The sequence below is a fragment of the Carcharodon carcharias genome, chromosome 3 (genome assembly GCF_017639515.1).
Source record: "Carcharodon carcharias isolate sCarCar2 chromosome 3, sCarCar2.pri, whole genome shotgun sequence".
In the NCBI taxonomy this organism is placed as follows: domain Eukaryota; kingdom Metazoa; phylum Chordata; class Chondrichthyes; order Lamniformes; family Lamnidae; genus Carcharodon; species Carcharodon carcharias.
The window spans coordinates 144,353,131-144,370,406 of NC_054469.1; the positions used below are offsets into that span (position 1 = coordinate 144,353,131).

The window sequence follows — 17,276 nt, forward strand, 5'->3', positions numbered from 1 at the left end:
TTTCTTCTTCTGCTGCCTCTAATTCCAGTTTTTTTTCATTTCCAATTCTTTTTTCTTTCTGTTTGCCTCCTTTTCTCAGTTCCTTTGCTTGTTCAAGTTCAAGCCTCTTCATTTCTAACTGAAGTCTCACTACCTCCAGCTGTGACTCACTAGTGTTAGTTTTCACTTCCAACTTTAAATGCTGTGCTATCACTTCAACTCCGTCTGCTTTCTTTGCATCTACAGGTAACCTCACTGCAACTTATCCGCCAGCTGTGTTAACTTACCCTTAGATACTTTTTGTAACCGAATCAGAGTTATTTATTCTACTTCCAAAGAGATTTTAGCCATGGATACACACATTTTTGAAGTCTCACCACTTTAAAAAACCTCACACCCACTCCTGAATTCAAAGTGCTTCTCACACTCATAACCTTAAGATTCACCAATTCCAACCCAATCAAGTAATTTCAAATATATCCTGCAAAGAGACCCCAATTTTGTTATGGCTCAGTGGATGGTAAATGCTGAGCTGCTCAAATCCCAGGGGAAATCGCGAAACAGCTGCCACAACTGTTTTGCAATTCGTATGTTGATTTTGAGATGCATGCCTTGAATTCAGTAGTAATAAGTCCATCGAGTCTTAGAAGTTTTTTTACACATCTAAATTAAACATTTTGAATAAAAGAAATGATTTTAAGCACATACTTAGGTCAACAAATTACTACCCTGATGACTCTGAGGCACCCACCAGTCTGTAGGAACCTGAAATGAGACACTCCCTTCTCTTTATGTCAACATCCCCAAATCCTTGCCGTGGCCTCCCTGTCTGGTTCTAGTGAACCTGCCTATTCACCTTTGTCCTTGGGCTCCTTTGTCGCTCGCTAGTGTAGGCCGCATTGCAGTACTGGCAGTGGCTGGCAGCTCTCAGGGGCGGACATCCACCCCACACAGGATTTCCAAGGGGAAATTCCCCTCACTGGAGCCAGGAAGGCCGATGGTGGGCAGGTAAGTGTCTGACTGGAATTTAATCCTATTGGGCCTCCTGAAAATGGCTTCTTCCACAACCATTAAATTCCACCCATAGAGTTTAATCTAGTGGAAACTTCATACAAAATGTAAAATAATTAGCAGAATATTCACATATTTCTTGAATACTTTGCGGAATTCTCCAGTTATAAATATAGTGATGGTTTTCTAATAAATCAATTTAGAGTTGATTAAATCAGTTTTTCTCCTTCTGAGCTTTTTTCAGCATGCGTAAGTATTCCTGATCTGAACAGTTTACTAATAGGCACGTGTTTAAGAACAATGGTTCTGATCCCCGAGCATGGGAATAGGTCACTATATATACAAACAGAATGTCCTGTTTGGACTTAAATTGACTGACAACTGTGCACTAAAACAGGGATCTGTGTGCAGGTTTTCTCTCATGAACTGCATGCAATACCTAGCCTTATCTAACCAGTTGCAATCTATGTTAGCGCACAGGCTCAATAAATATTAATAGAAAATATTATCAGTTGAGGGAAAAACAGAATATTTTTGGCTCTCAAAAAATACGTTTTAGCACTTTATTGACGTTTTCGATTTCAATGACGTTCCTAAAAATGTTATCCTCAAGGATTCTTTTAAAGTCAAGACAACATTAAACTTCCAAGTTTATTGTAAATTGAAGCCCTTCCTCAGTTTGTAGTGATATAGTTGTTGTATATGAGCCCTCAACACAGCAACCTGCATGTATCTACGCCTGCTTAAGATTATGATCAAGATACCAATATATTAAATAGTTATCTTTAATGTAGATAATATGACTGAGTGACTGAATACTGATTCTGACCACTCCAGCATTGTTCCGTAGCAGGCTAAGTGGCAGCGGCAATCAAAGCTGCGATAACTTAATACATTTGCGATCACCCTTGATAGTAATGGGATGGAGTTATGATAATTCTTTTGGTGTGGGTCACTGTGGAGCGTATCAGGAAATTATAGCATGCCTTAAGTAATTCCTTGAATTTCAGTGCCATAATAATGGTGTAGATGACCCATTACTATTACACAAGTTTTCAGAGATATTATCCATCCACACTTCCAGCTGGGATCTGAAAAAGAAAACAGTTTGATTTTCCTATAATCTGCTGCAGCTGTAGGAGGTTAAAGTTGTGAGAAAGCTAAGTGAAGATCATCTACCGTCATAACTTATTTTGTTTGAATCCGTATGTCCATCCAAGATTAACGTTGGTTTAATATATTCTGTTTGTCCAGATTCCACTTTATAAAGTAACCAGATTCTAAATGCTTCAAGGATTACAATATATTTTGACTGTTATAAACAATGAACCAGCTGAACTGTTGCTTGGGCATAGAAAAAATTGCTGCACTAGCGTTCTGTGCTTCCTATGCTGGAGGTTTGTGAAGTCATTTACAAAATTATGATGACATTTACAAAAAATGAATCATCCAATTTGTAACACTGCAAAAGTAACAAGTAAGCACACTGTAGGAATTACATTTCTCAAGTATTATTTTTGGTGTAAAAAACAGAAAATACACAGTATGTCTGACAGCGTCTGTGGAGAAAGAAACAGAGAGAAAATGCTGAGTATTTCCAGTATTTTCTGTTTTTATTTCAGACTTCCAGCATCTACAGTATTTAGCCCTCATTTTTTGGTTTATTATTTGATGAAACCTTCCCCAGGATTTAAAAATATAAGTATTAGGTAATACCACAGCATTAGAGTGTTTGGTTGGACAAAACCAGAGTGACCAGATTGTCGTGTATTTTTACTGTTTATTCCATATCTGGTGCAACCTCACCCCAGGATTCCTCCTGTCCTGTATTTCCAGGGCAGCGACGTGGGAGACTACTGGGAATTTCCTCTTGCCGCTTCATTTGCCTCTTTGTTTTTCTTTGAGCATGCGCACTGAGCTCCTGACGTAAATTCATTCCTCCTCCTCCCACACCCCACACTTCCACATCTCTCCTCTACTCATTCCACATCCTTTTCCCCTTGTTAAAAGTCCAATAGACTGAGATTTTAAGTTGCCCATGCCATATTTTAGTGGGTACATGGGAAAGATGTTCAAAGGAATTTTGCCAGTTGCAAAGTTGGTTGGAAAGGCTGCCGGAGGGACAATGGCTGACTTTAACAGAAGAGTCTGTTGGTCAAGGTGGAATAATTTGCCAATGTTGTAGGTTTCTTTAATAATTGTTTTGAGCTTTAAATGGGAGATATTGTCAGGGAAGGGCACCTAGAGACAGGTCTAAAGTGAAGTTTCTGTACGCCAGTATTGGACTCTGAGATTGCTGTTCCTCCCCGCTAAGCATTGTCCATTTTGGAAGGGGCTCCTCCTCCAGTGAGGGGGAGAGAAAGAGAAGGAGGAGAAGGAGGACAGCTGCCCATGGGTAGGCTTAAGGTTACGGCATCATCCAGAGACTTTTGAGAGATTTTGCTGCCTGCAGCCAATCATATTGCATAAAGATTTTCACAGATGCAATATTCAGGCATGCCAATGAATTCATTTCACTTAGCGATGCAGGTCAGAACGCACATTCTGTATTCCATCAGTGAGCTACTGGGTTTGGCCCTCTATGACAGTTGCCAGTCTCTCAATGGAGGAAGTAGCGTGTTCTGTAGAGTGGATCATCGCAGTGCTCATGGCCCGGGTGGACTCCTCCACTGACTGTGCCATTGCACACAACCCCTCTGGGATCTCTGCCATAGCTTCGTGTACCTCTCGCTGCACGCCCAGCATCTGCTGCCAGAGGCTCGTCATCAGCCTGGGGCTCAGATTTGGGTTGCCTCCAACACTCCTACAAGTGCCAGAGGCCTGAACTTTCTCAGTCGTTAACAGCTGGTCTTGCAACTGCCATTTGCTCACACCCTTTGAGCCAACTCATGCATGCCCACCGAGATGTGTGTATCTGCGCTGGTGTTAGATGCAGAGCAAGGATGTGATGTTGAACCCTCTGAGGCTTTCTCCTCCTCCTCAGAGGTTAACGTTGGTCCATTGGGGGGGATGGCTGCAGCTGCCATGTTTCACCTGTGAGAGCATTTGAGATGACTTCAGAGAGACACACTTCCTAAAAACACACAGTCAGATGTTGGGAGATGGTAACCAGGGTTTAAACTTCAGCCCCTTTAACATTGAGAGACACATCATCCCCAAATTCAGCAAACCCCCTAAGTCCAAACCCATCAACGCCACCTCCCAGCCAACTTCGCCAGTTCCCATCGCCCCCGACCCCCCCCCCCCCCCCCCCCCCCCCAAATCCCCCCCACCCCCGCCAAGCACTATCTTTGCTATGCATCCTCGGAATCTAAGCACTCTGGGGCTTTCTGCCAACCTTGCCCAATTCTGCGACTCCATTTGTTCTATAACATTTCCAGTACTTCCTCTTCTAGAGGGTTGAAAATAACTATATTTGGTTGACTGCCTGTGGTCTTGGCTCTCTCTCAGGCGTTATGTGCCCTTTTCTCCTGCAAATCAAAAGGGACTGCTACTGAATCTGCTGTGCAAAGATCATGCTTTCAATTGTGTGCCCAATATACCCTTTGTTGGTGATCAACAATTCTCAATGCTCCTTGCTAACTAACAGAGGTCGGGTTCATAAGCCTTCCCCATCCCAGCCAACAGAATCCTCCAGTGCCATGCAGAGTGCCTTCTCTGCTTCATGCTGCCTTGTGCACTTGGCCAAGACACTAGGCAATCCCACCCTTGACACACATCACATCCTCACATCCTTCCATATAGATCCATCTGTAAATCGATTACACACATCAACATCATAAGAGGTCATTGAGCTTCTTATGGCACTGCAGCCGTGCCCTTCAGATGACCCCACAGCTGCTGACCTCCTCTGCAACCTCCATTCAGGCTGCACTGCTGTTGATGGTAGTAAACAAGCACATGTGGGGCGCTGGGGGTGGGGGGAAGTGGCCACACATTAGGGAAAGCTTGTATAAAGTGAGCATTCCTCCCACAGCTGAGACAGTTCCAGAGTAGCCACATTGACATGCTTGGAGTCGGGCCTCTAGTTTATCTGCCCACTCAAGCAATGCAGAGGCATCAAAGTGCCACCAAATGCTCGAGAGCTTTTCACCCCTCAGGCACAAACTGCAAACTAAAAAGTGTTTTAATGGACTGCAGAACAGTTGGATGATTGGGCACGTTGAACAATCTTTTTGCTAAAGCTGGCCATGGAGCAGTCACTGGCGGAGGCACTCACAGCCCCTCCCAATGTCATCATTCAGGTTTGGACCAGTCTCCCCCATGGTTCAAGCTAACAGTGCAGCCTTGCAGTGTGGGGTTGTAGAATGCCTGCAGCTGAGCTGAGAGCACAGTATACAGTCCAGTGGGCAAAAATGCCATCAATCGGTCGGGTGGAGTGGGACGGAGATGAGGGGGTTTTGGACAGCCATGCAGCGCACTAACTCTGGCCATTCAAGTGGTGGTCAGCACCCTCTGGGATGCATTAAGGAGCCTTCAAACTTAACCAAGAGAGATTCTTAGTACATCCATGCTAAACCATGCATCCCTGTCTTTCATCCTCTAGGAGGAGTACATCAGGAGCATGGAGCCTGGTGACCTAGCTTTATGCTTCATGGCTTACAGATAGCTGAGATGAAGGAGAAGAGGGCAATGGAGGCACTTGGCTGGGGAGAAGGAGGAGCAGCACCTTCAGGAAGAAGTGGCGGCTGGGGATCCTGCGCATACCACTGATGGGCCACAGCGATCCATTACTGGTTGGCACCTAGCTAGACCCAGAGCTTTTAGACGGCACTTGTCATTCCTGCAGATGACTAAGAACCAGTGTCGCCAAAGACTACACATGTCTAGGGAACTAGTCAGTCACATTTGGCAGCTGCTGCAGGATTTGGCACCATGGGTTCATGGAGGGCACCCACTGCCAATGGCTGTGTAAGTGACCACGAAAGTGACCGCAACAGTCAGTTTTTATGCCAGTGGTTCCTTTCAGGGCTCTACAGGTGACCTCTGTGGGATATTGCAAGCCTCCACCCACACTGACAGAATGACGGAAGTTTGTGACAGCTGCCCACAACATTCTGGCAGCAATGACAAGCACTGTTGAGGTACAGGCATCAGTAATGTATCCAGGGAGTGTGAGCCCAAACCATTGCTTTAGCCTGAAGGCTGCATAAAGCACAGGGAAGAGGCCCTGGACTAAGACACCTTCCATTATCTTGTGCAGGGACCAGGGTTTCATCTGAGGTTTCACCAAGGCCACATCCTGAGATCCACACTCAGTGCCATGCACTGCCATATTAACACACTCGACCTCTCTCTTCAGCAGCACCGACTCATTCTATCTCAAAGCTATCCTTGTCCCCAGTTTCATTTTATTCTTCTGCTGCAATGTTCCAGAGAAGCCCAACGCAAACTGGAGGAACAACACCTCATCTTCTCATTAGGCACTTTACAGCCTCCTGGACTTAACATTGAGTTCCAATAACTTCAGACAATGAACTCGCTCCTCCATCTTCACCCTCTCTTTCAATCCCCTTTTTTCTACACTCATTCTTTTTTTTTATCCTTTTTTAGCACTAACCACTACCATTAACGCTCCTTTTGTCCTTTAGCTCATGACATCTTTGTCAGTGCCTCCTTTGTCCTGTCCTATCGCTGGCCTTCTATCCAACTCCACCTGCCCCCCCCCCCCCCCAAACAGTATAAATGTCATCACATTTCCTCTTCTCTTCAGCTCTGAAGAAGGGTCATATGGACCCGAAACGTTTACTCTGTTTCTCTCTCCACAGATGGTGCTAGGCCTGCTGAGTTTTTCCAGCATTTTATGTTTTTGGTCCAAAGTTTCACATCTTGAGTGAAACGAACACTGCTCACCAGAACAAGGAGCCATAGTCAAGGAGAAATTCTTGGGAGTTTATTAACAAAGTGAACATTATGTACAAGTGATTAACACCTGTGCCCAGGCTGTACAACTACATCTTCTTGGGTGGGAGGAGAAGCTCCTCGTGAATGGCCATGTTGGCCATTAACATATCCAGGCACCGGGCAATTGAGGGGGTCATTGGACCTGACTATCTGCCCCTTTTCCATGCCTCTCACTGCAGGGTGTCCCTGGAGAGGGAGCACATGGTGTCTGCTGGCACCATCGAGCCCTTCCATGCTCAGTGGGCACCGCGGAGACTGGGGAGTCTTATTGACCCTCTTGATTACATTTTGGTTTAATGTTTGTAAGTTTCATTTAAATTTTGTTTTTGTTTTTGCAGTTTCCTTTTAAGGCGCTGCTTTTTAATTTGCCCCCAATTTTGTTACAGGGCATTGGCACTCACCACTGCTGCCACCGCCTCCCACGCTGGATTTCTCACCTTGCTGGCCTTCGCCCAGAGCAGGAGTAGAGGACATTGCGACGGGCCTCCATTGTGTCCAATAGGCGCTCGAGGGAAGCGTCAGTAAATGTGGAGGAAGACGTTTCCTCCCTTTTGCAGCCATGATTTTGCAGCTGCTTCTTATCTCTCAAAGAGTGCTAGCTCTTTGCAGGGACAGCCTTTAAATATGGCATCCAGTTTACTGAGGGCCTGAGGTGACAGTGGGGTGGGCGAGTCAGACGCTACCCTGCCAGCAACCCGGCATGCTTCCCAGGAATGCAAGATTAATGAGGCAGGATTGGGACAATATATTAAAAGCCGCCATTGTGGCCAGCAGGTAAAACGTCCTTTTTCCCATCCGTTACCACGCTTAGTGCAAATCTGGACAAATTAGCCCAATATCTTTTCTTAAGTAACTTCCAGAGCAATAGTGCAAAATAAGCTAACCTTTTTTTTAAGTAAAAAGGCTTTGTCTGCTGGGTTATTTTAAATGGAATTTCTCACTCCATGGGTAAGAAAATACACACACATTGCACACACACACACAAATCCATTCCTCACAGCTGACTTCAGGGAAACATATTTAGAGCATCCTTGACACAACTGTAAACTTTTGGCTAGCTTTCGATTTAACTTTATACATGTGAAAAAGTGTGTACAACAAATTTAGCACAAATGAGTTTTTCTTTTACGTGCGTTCAAATTTCACTAACTACAGCTACTGACTAATAAGTTGTGACTTAATGAACCAGGAGATCCATGCTTTAATATGAACACAAGTTTTTAGCACTGTAGTTCTGATAATTCTTACAGTTTCTACCATTTGTTTCTCCTCCAGGAGTGGGTCTGCTTTAGCACAGCTGTATGGAACGTCAGCCACTCTGGAACACCATCATTTCAACCATGCTGTAATGATATTGCAGAGTGAGGTAAGCCAACAAAAGCACTTACTCTGGACAAAATTAGAAAAAAAAATGCTTTTTGCAAATGCAATATAAACCATAGAAAGGGTATCAGTTTTTAATAAACATGGTTGCTGAACTGCAAAATATCATGGTTTATAAATTATACTTTTATGCATTTATAGCATGAGAATTTATAGTGTGGTAATTATTAAGCCTAACTTTAATACCAAATATACATGCATGACTGCCCACTCTATGCAAAAGCCTAGGAAAGCAAGGGTTTTATTACAAATGAAAGTTTATGCTTACGAGGATTCTTTAACAGGAATTAAGTTGATTAGTGCCACACAATTGATTTGTTATCCAATAATTTATGCCCTCGCATTTTTTAGCAAAGTACAGTATCAGATGAATTGCTATCTCCATCGACCAGCAAGCTTTATTCATGTATGAAACAGTGATACAAGTTCTAAACCATTACTTCTTACAAGTTGTAATTTAAATATATTTTTATTATTTAACTCTATGCGTAGGTTTAACCAACAGGGAGCATTCACTGACACACAAAACTTTACTTCCATCTTTGCAGTGACCAGTTTCCATCCATGTTTGCCGGAATTTTCAAGAAAGGCCTATTAAAACTAAATAAAGGATTATCCAGGATCATCTTGGAGCTCCCCAAACACAAATATATGAAAAGACCTTTAAAATCAAAATTGTTGAAATGGCTGTTCATTTTGAACAGTTTATCTAATTTATCTAATTAGCTTACCAAGATCCAATAAGTTGGAAATCTGCCAATGTTGTCAGCAAATAGTGAATTCTTGCATGAATGACAGGAACCCTTTTCATTTATTATTTAGGTGCTACTGGGGGATTTTACTTGGCATTAAAATATAAGTTCTTTACTCCCAACCTTATTAGTTGTGTGTAAGTCAAACCTGTGTTTCTATAGGGTTCTCCAGATCTCGTGCCCAGCCATTTAGCACAACTGCTGTGGAATCATTATAAATACCCTTTTTAGCTGTTCCTATCTTTTTCCCAGGATTCCATAAATCTCCCATTGAGAAACCCTTGTGGAAATCCCAGGTGATTATGTGTTCAGCTGGAAATTCTTTCTGCCATCCACGCTATTGTGTGTCAATCCATTCATTGTATAATCCATTCCATGTTTTCTCTCCAAAAATATATCACCTCACCTTTATCCTCGTTAAACTGCATCTGCCATCCCTTTGTCCCTTCTGCCAACTGTGTCTTTCTGAAGACTTTGGCCTTTCAATCTCTTAGTCAAATCTCCGACTTTTCTGATGTCACAAATTTTGAGATTGTGTTTCCTCTGTCCAAGTCCAAATTATCCAAACGTCAAGAGAATAAAAATTAGTCCACTGGTTCCTGAGGTACACCACTTCCAACCCCTCTTCAATTCAAGCAAATCAACCCAATTACCCCAACTCTTTGTTTCCTGTGTGTTAAACAACTTTCCCTCCATGCTGCCACTTTTTCTTTTACAGTTTATATGACTAAATATTTCTAAGTATGTTGCAAGACATCATTCCTCATTTAGCCTCTTCTATGGTGAGCAATTCCTCATCTTCATGATTTCAATCACTATCCCAATTCCTCTTGCCCTCTCTCTTCTGAATTCACTGCCTTCACTAAATCTCTCCATCTATATAATCTCTCCTACCCATGACTATTTCCTCAACTTTAGCATTTCCTGTAGCTTGTCGACTCCCACAGTCTTGATCACTGACAAGGCCATCTCTGATAATTCCCTTGTATCTATCACCACCCACAGCCTTCTAAACCACTCCAAGTACACTTCCTTCTGCACCTTTCCCATGGGGGAAAATAAAATCATCCAGGTCACTTACTAATCGGCACTTTCAAAATCCCAATTTACGTTCTTTGACCTGCCATTCACCATGGTAGCTGTTGAATTTCCCAATCATTCCATCACCATCAACTTTGATGCCCTTGTCCCCAATTAATCACCATTTTCCATTCCAATAAGAGGCATGGACTTTTGTGGTACTTAGCTATCCATCATTTAATTTGCTTGGATGCATCAAACTCTTCTGGGCCTTACTCTCCTCTGTTAAGCATGACAACTAAGTAGGATTATCCAAGAGAAAAAGATAATCCATGGCTTCCTTTCTCCAATATTACCTCTTTCGATGCCTCTCTCCTGTCTCTTCCACCCTCACTTCCAAAACAAATGTGAGGAGCTTGTGGTATTTCTTTTGTCACCAAACTGTTGACCTACCTTTCAGCTGTCCTCGCTGCTTCTCCCCTTCCCCTTGCCTACAAAGTCAACCTGCCTCCGAGCCTCCACCTACTCTAGCCCTGGACCCCAATCTTCCTGCAATCCTTGTCCAATAACCCCAATCCCACTGCCTTCTACAAGTTAATTTTGTCCTCGGGATCCATCTCACACTCCCTCAACCCCATTTCAACTAAACTGGTGATCACCTAAATTTCCTTCCTCGTTCCCATGTTAGTTGGCATTGTTAAATGGTTCATCACCACAGGAACTGTCCTAATCATTTTCAAAAGTGCCGTCAACCCCTCATTAAAAATCCCACCCTTTTTCCCTCTGTCCATGCAAACTTCCACCCCCATCCCCACCTTCTCTTTCCTCTGCAAAGTCCTTAAGCATGTTGTTGCCCCAAATTTGTGCTCATCTCTTCTGCAACTCGTGGGTTCCCTCCCTTAACCTTCCACTCTCCACCTCCTTTCAGACCATTTGCTCAATGTTAGTCATCCATGCGTAACCAATGATGTTTGAAGAAGCATATCAGAATGATTTCCAACATTAAAGGAGTTATGTAAATGTAAATTGCTGTTTCACTCAAATAACTTCTGATAATATGAATGGATTACATTTGCTGATTCCCCATTTTCTATTCAATTAGTCATATCTTCACATATCTTCAAAAATCTTGATGAAATTTGTTACACAAATCAATGCTGGATTTCCACAGATTTCTAAATTATCATTAGTTTTCTTTAGAATTTTGAATGCTAAAAGTTTGCTCAAAATAATGTATTCAGAGCAAATAACCTCCCTGTCTTTAACAGGCTGCACTGCAGAGACATTAAGACCTGAGAATTGAATTCCAGAGGCATTAACTAGGTAAACTGTCATTTAAACTAGGGCCAGGAAAGTATAAGAACTATACTAAATTTATAGCTTAACTAGTTAAACTACTTAATATAACTACAAATAAAAGTTGAATAAATAAATTACTTAATTAATTAAACTAATGTTAGTCTGAGATATTGTAGAGTAGATTTTGTATCTAGACTGCAGAATATGGAAGCTTGTTGCTGAAGCAAACACGTTTGCAGGAGATGTCACCATATTGAATCTTTCCTGTTTAGAGTCATTGAGTTGGAGAGAGTCATTGAGTTGGAGTGCAAATTGGAGAGACTCTGACACTTAAGGCAGGGGAAAGAATTTCGGGACAGTTTTATCTAGAATATAATCACATCCCGGAGGAAAACACAAGTTCAGGAAAGGGAGGGTATGACTGACAGGGAGCCAGCTAGTGGGAATTTAGGAGAGATTAAGAAAGAGTTTTCACAGGCACTGGCCATGCCCAACAGATGGATTTTCATTGAATCAGGATGACTTGGGAGCCCTTTAAAAATGGAGGGTAAGTCCCGATTCTGGGATTCCCAACCCCATTCCCAGGATTTCAATTTTCATGAGTGCTTTTTGAGGGTATGGGTTGGTTCAGGTTGTGGGCCCGCACCCTGCGCTCCTGACCTGGCTGGCTCCATTGTGGGAAAGGTATCTCCTACTCTTCTGCAATTTTCATTGAGTTGGGCCAGATTTTCAAAGTGTTGTTTAGAGATGAACCATAGTCTGGATGAGGGGACCTTTTGAAAAGTAAGTTAAAAGGTCCTCCTCATGCCTGACCCATGCCAAGATATGCCCCCAACCCACCCTCCTATGGTCCCTCATGACCCATCCATGCTAAGATATGCCTCCCACCTACTCCCTATGACCCTTCGCTCTAATTGATACCAGGGCTGTCAGTGAAGAATAAATAATAAGGCTTGGCTGAGAGCCCAGAAATCTATTAGCCCATTGAAATATCTGAGCTCCAGGGAAAACATTGCTTACTTGACAGCTCTGGCTTTCTGATGTATGCTGTCGATTGCACAGTCTTTATTTACACAAGATAAAGAGGTTTCGAGTGCTTATAATTTCTGCTGTTGATACTTTAAAGAGCCTGGATGATTGACACTTCCATTGGCCTGTAGTAAAAAGGGTTTTTTCTTCAGAAAATGGAAAGTTACCAATAAATTAATTTTTAAAGCTGCTTTTACGCATCCTTTTGTCACTACAGGGTTCATTGTTTCTATACAGCGTATAGAGGGTGAATGGGCATGGAAGTGCCATAGCTTGGCCTGGGGAGATATGAGGAGCCATAGAGTTGCGTGGGGACATACCTTGGCAAGGGTCGCATGAAGGGTCATAGGGGTTGTTTGTGGGGCATACCTTGGCATAAGGTGCATAAAAGGCCATATTGGTTGTTTGGGGCATACCTTGGCATGGGGGCATGAGGGGCCAATGGGAGTTTGGGAAGCATAAGCTGGCATGACTAGGGAGCATAGGGATAAGAGGGGTAAGGGCTAGGGGGCCTTACTGTTTTTATTATAACTGGGATGAAGTCCCACAACACTGAGGCCTTTAAACAACCCAACTCCTCACCCAGCAGCCCCTGTGACTACCTCCGAACTTTTTCCCAGGTTGGCTGGCCCAACTGCAGCCTGCACCCATTCCCCCTACAATGAAAATCCTGTCCTTGCAGGCACTTTTTCCTGAGCCTGGCAGGCCAACTCCCGCTACCCACCTCGAGGATGAAAATCCAACTTGACGCACTTACTGTCAGGACAAGGAAAAGATTGCAGGAGGACATGCATAATGCAGACCAAGGCACCATGGCTCAGAAGCTGCCTGAGGGTGGGAGTCCAGAATAGTAATGTGGTAGTAATAGGAGAATAGGTAGCTTCTGCTGCAGCCAAGAATGAGGATCTCAAAGGGCGCATTGCCTACCTGGTGGCAGGGTAAGCAACATCTTATAGCGACTGGAGAGGAGCTTGGAAAGGGATGCGGGTAAATCCAGTTGCCGTCGCCCATATTGGAACAAATGTCATGGGTAGGAACATGGTGGAGATACTGCTGAAATAGGATCAAGAGTGTTACTATCCTTCTATCGCTTCGCTCAGCGAACATGGTTGCACTCCTATCTACTGGTGAGTGATTTTGGTAAACAAAATACTACAGACACAGAGACCAATGTAAGATGAAGCACATGCTGTTTATTAACACGAGTTACAGAGCACTAACATAATATGTGCTTCTCAAGTATTCTAAAGTACTGATTAACATTGTAGCCTGCTCTACACAGCAATTGGGTAATACAATCACATGGTCAATCTGCTCACATTCTCTTAAAGCTGTATTTCACCACAGATCACCACATCCCTCCCCCTTTACTCAAAGGTAAATTACAATTATATCAACTGTTTACATAAGTAAACTATTTACAAGTTCAGTCTCTCTGGAGGCTTCTTCAAATGTGTCGAATGTCATAGTTCTATGACTTTGGATGGTTTATCTGAGGCCTCCCTCTCAGGAGTCATCTGTCCACTAGGCTCTCCAGTTCAACTCCCTCAGGCTCAATGGATCCTCCTGGCACTTCCAAACTAAGTGTAGTTCCTTCCACATGTGGTTTAGATTCCAGCGGGAATGCTTGGTACATCTTATCTTGTAGATCTGTTTCCCTTTTCCTGAGTTTACATGTCTCCTAATTATCCGACCTTCAACGAATATGTGATAGGAAAGGTGTCCTGTCAAAGCACTAACTTCACCTAATAGCCATTTGGGCCCACCTCCAATGTTCTTTGCAAAAACTGTCTCTCCAACAGTGAACTTTCTTTCGCGCCTGTAGTAATCGTATCTATTTTTCTGGGCCTCCTGACTTCTCTCTACCCTCCCCCCTAAATTTGGCCTTATGAGACTCAAATGTGTCCTGAGTCACTTCTTCATCGATAACTCTGTGAGGGCAATACCAGTTGTCATGTGTGGTGTAGTCCTATAGCTGAGTAGGAAGCCTGATGATCTAATTGCAATAGAATCTCCATTCACTTTTTTCATTCTGGGCTTGAAGGTCTGGACTGCTCTCTTGGCCGATGGCCATTGGATGCAGGGTGTTATGGCGAGGTCTTGACATGTGTTATGCCATTGAGCCTTGGAAATCTTTAGAATCCCCCGCTGGTGAATGCTGTTCCATTATCAGACACTATTATCTCTGGCAACCTGTGTTTCACAAAACTCTGATGAAATCTGTCTATGGTGGCGGCAGATGTGGGTGATCTCACCTCAAATACATCCATCCACTTCGAGTGAGCGTCTATAATCAAGAGGAACATTGCACTCAAAAAAGTTCCCATGTAGTCAATGTGGAGGTGGACCCATGGCCTTCCTGGCCATTCCTAGGGATGCAGTGGAGCAGAAGGGGACAATTTCTGTACCTGTTGGCACTGCATGTAGCACTTAACTATGTTTTCACTTTCTGTGTCCATCCCTGGCCACCATAAGTAGCTGCGCACCAACATTTTCATTCCAGAGTTTCTGGGGTGAGCACTATGCAATTCGGTCAGTAATGGCTTTCTTGCTCTTGGAGACACAATGACTCTCGCCCCCACAACAAGATGCCATCTTGGCAGGTGAGCTCATATTTCCTAATAAAATAGGGCTTCATTTCATCAGACTTTGGCTCGTTAGACCATCCCTGTAATATTTGTTCCTTTATGTGAGACAAAACTGAATCACGGTCTGTCCACTCTCTTCTTTGTTTGGCATGTACTGGTGATGAATCCAGAAAGTTCAATAACAAGACAAGTTCTTGAGGAATTGAGACATTCACATTGCTGTCTTTTAGAGGTAATCGGCTCAATGCATCGGCATTTGCGATGTGGCTTCCCACCCTGTGGATAAAAGTATATTTGTAAGCAGCTAGAGTCAGTGCCCATCTTTGGATGCATGCAGAGGCAATTGGGGGTATTGCCTTATCTTCCCTGAACAAGCCGAGTAGTGGCTTGTGATCGGATACAATGGTAAAGTGGAAACCATGGATGTATTAGTGGAACTTCTTAACGCCAAATAAAATGGATAAGCCTTCTTTCTCCATTTGTGAGTATCTTCGTTCTGCAACACTGAGTGTTCTTGAGACGTAACCAGTGGGCTGTTTGGAGCCATCCGCCACCTGGTGGGAGAGTACTGCCCCTACTCTGTAAGGGGATGCATCGCAGATCAAAATTAATTCTTTCTTTGCGTCGAAATGTACCAACAGGGCCAATAATTGTAGCAGCTGCTGTACTGTTGTAAAAGCCTGTTGTTTTGGAGCTTGCCAAGCCCACCTGTGGTTTTTCTTGAGTAAACTGTATAATGGAGCCAGTACTGGTGACAAATTTGGGATAAAATGGCCATAATACTTAATCATTTCCAAGAAGGACTTGAGTTCTATGGCATTTTTTGGTGCTGGCACCTCACAAATAACTATCACCTTGTCTTCTACTGGGTGAAGGCCCTGCAAGTTGACCCTATGGCCCAGGTAAATCATTTATTTTGCTTGGAAACTACATTTCCTGTTTCAAACATACTTTGGCTTGTGAGAAACGCTTCATTACCTCTTCCAGGTTAGCCAGGTTTTACTGGGATATCAATGAGATAAATCACAACATGGGGCAAACCTTGAAGTAAATTTTCCACTGTCTGTTGGAAAATGGCACAAACCAATGAGACTTTGAAGGGTAACCTGGTATATTGGTATAACCCCCTATGTGTGTCGATAGTCACAAAATCCTGAGAGGCCTTTTCTAGCTCGACTTGCTGATAAGTGTGACTCATGTCGAGTTTCGTCTATGCAGTTGCCCTTGCCAACTTGGAGTACAATTCATCAATTTTCAATGTAGGATGCCTGTCCAGCCTGGCCACTTTGTTAATGGTCAACTTGTAGTCCCCGCATATTTGCACACTCTAGTCAGGCTTTAGTTCTGGAACTATGGGCGCTACCCATTTGGAAAATTGTACAGGTTGTAAGACCCCCAACCTTTCCAGCCTGTCCAATTCGACATCAACTTTTTCTCGTAATGCATAGGTGCAGGTCTCACCTTCAAGGGTCTGGGGGTTGTCCCAGGATCCACGTGGATTGAAGATGGGAGGCATATTTCTATAATGATTTTTGCAGATCTTTCATTCTGAGTTGAAAAATTTCAGTCCACTCCAACTTTATTTCCTCAAGCCTGTTCTGACCAAGTAGACTTGGACCCTCCCCTGCTACCGCTATCGGGGGTAAATTAACAGTCTGATTTCCATACTGTACTGGAACTTTGCATATATCTCTTACCGGTATCTCTTCACCAGTATACATCTATGATTTAACATCTGAATTTTCCAGATTTAATGAGTGGACTCATCCATTCAAATATTTGAATGTATGTTCCCCTATAACTGTTGTGGATGCCCCTTTATCCAAGTTGACTTCCACTGTCATGTACATTCGCTCTGTTTTACCCATTTTTAAGTTGTGTAGTGACTAAGTATCTGACTTTGCTTCTTCTTGTTCCTCTATTATGTGGAAAATGGCACAAACCAATGAAACTTTGAAGGGTAACCTGGTATATTGGTATAACCCCCTATGTGTGTCGATAGTCACAAAATCCTGAGAGGCCTTTTCTAGCTCGACTTGCTGATAAGTGTGACTCATGTCGAGTTTCGTCTATGCAGTTGCCCTTGCCAACTTGGAGTACAATTCATCAATTTTCAATGTAGGTTGCCTGTCCAGCCTGGCCACTTTGTTAACGGTCAACTTGTAGTCCCCGCATATTTGCACACTCTGGTCTTTACAATATTGCATAATGTGTCCATTATGATGGCAGTAACAACACTCAATTCTTGTTCACTTGCAGGCTGTCTGGTTCCATTTCTGCTGTTATTATTGTGGTTTTCTCTGTTAAACTA

The 17,276-nt window shown here is 43.3% G+C and overlaps 1 protein-coding gene across 1 annotated transcript in view; it reads left to right on the forward strand.

The window, feature by feature from the left end:
• Positions 1 to 17,276, forward strand: part of pde11al (phosphodiesterase 11a, like) — a 310,662-nt gene that overhangs the window by 240,594 nt on the left and 52,792 nt on the right. The window contains exon 14 of the mRNA XM_041183991.1: positions 8,170 to 8,260. Coding sequence (XP_041039925.1) covers positions 8,170 to 8,260 — 91 coding nt within the window. The remainder of the gene's footprint in view (positions 1 to 8,169; positions 8,261 to 17,276) is intronic.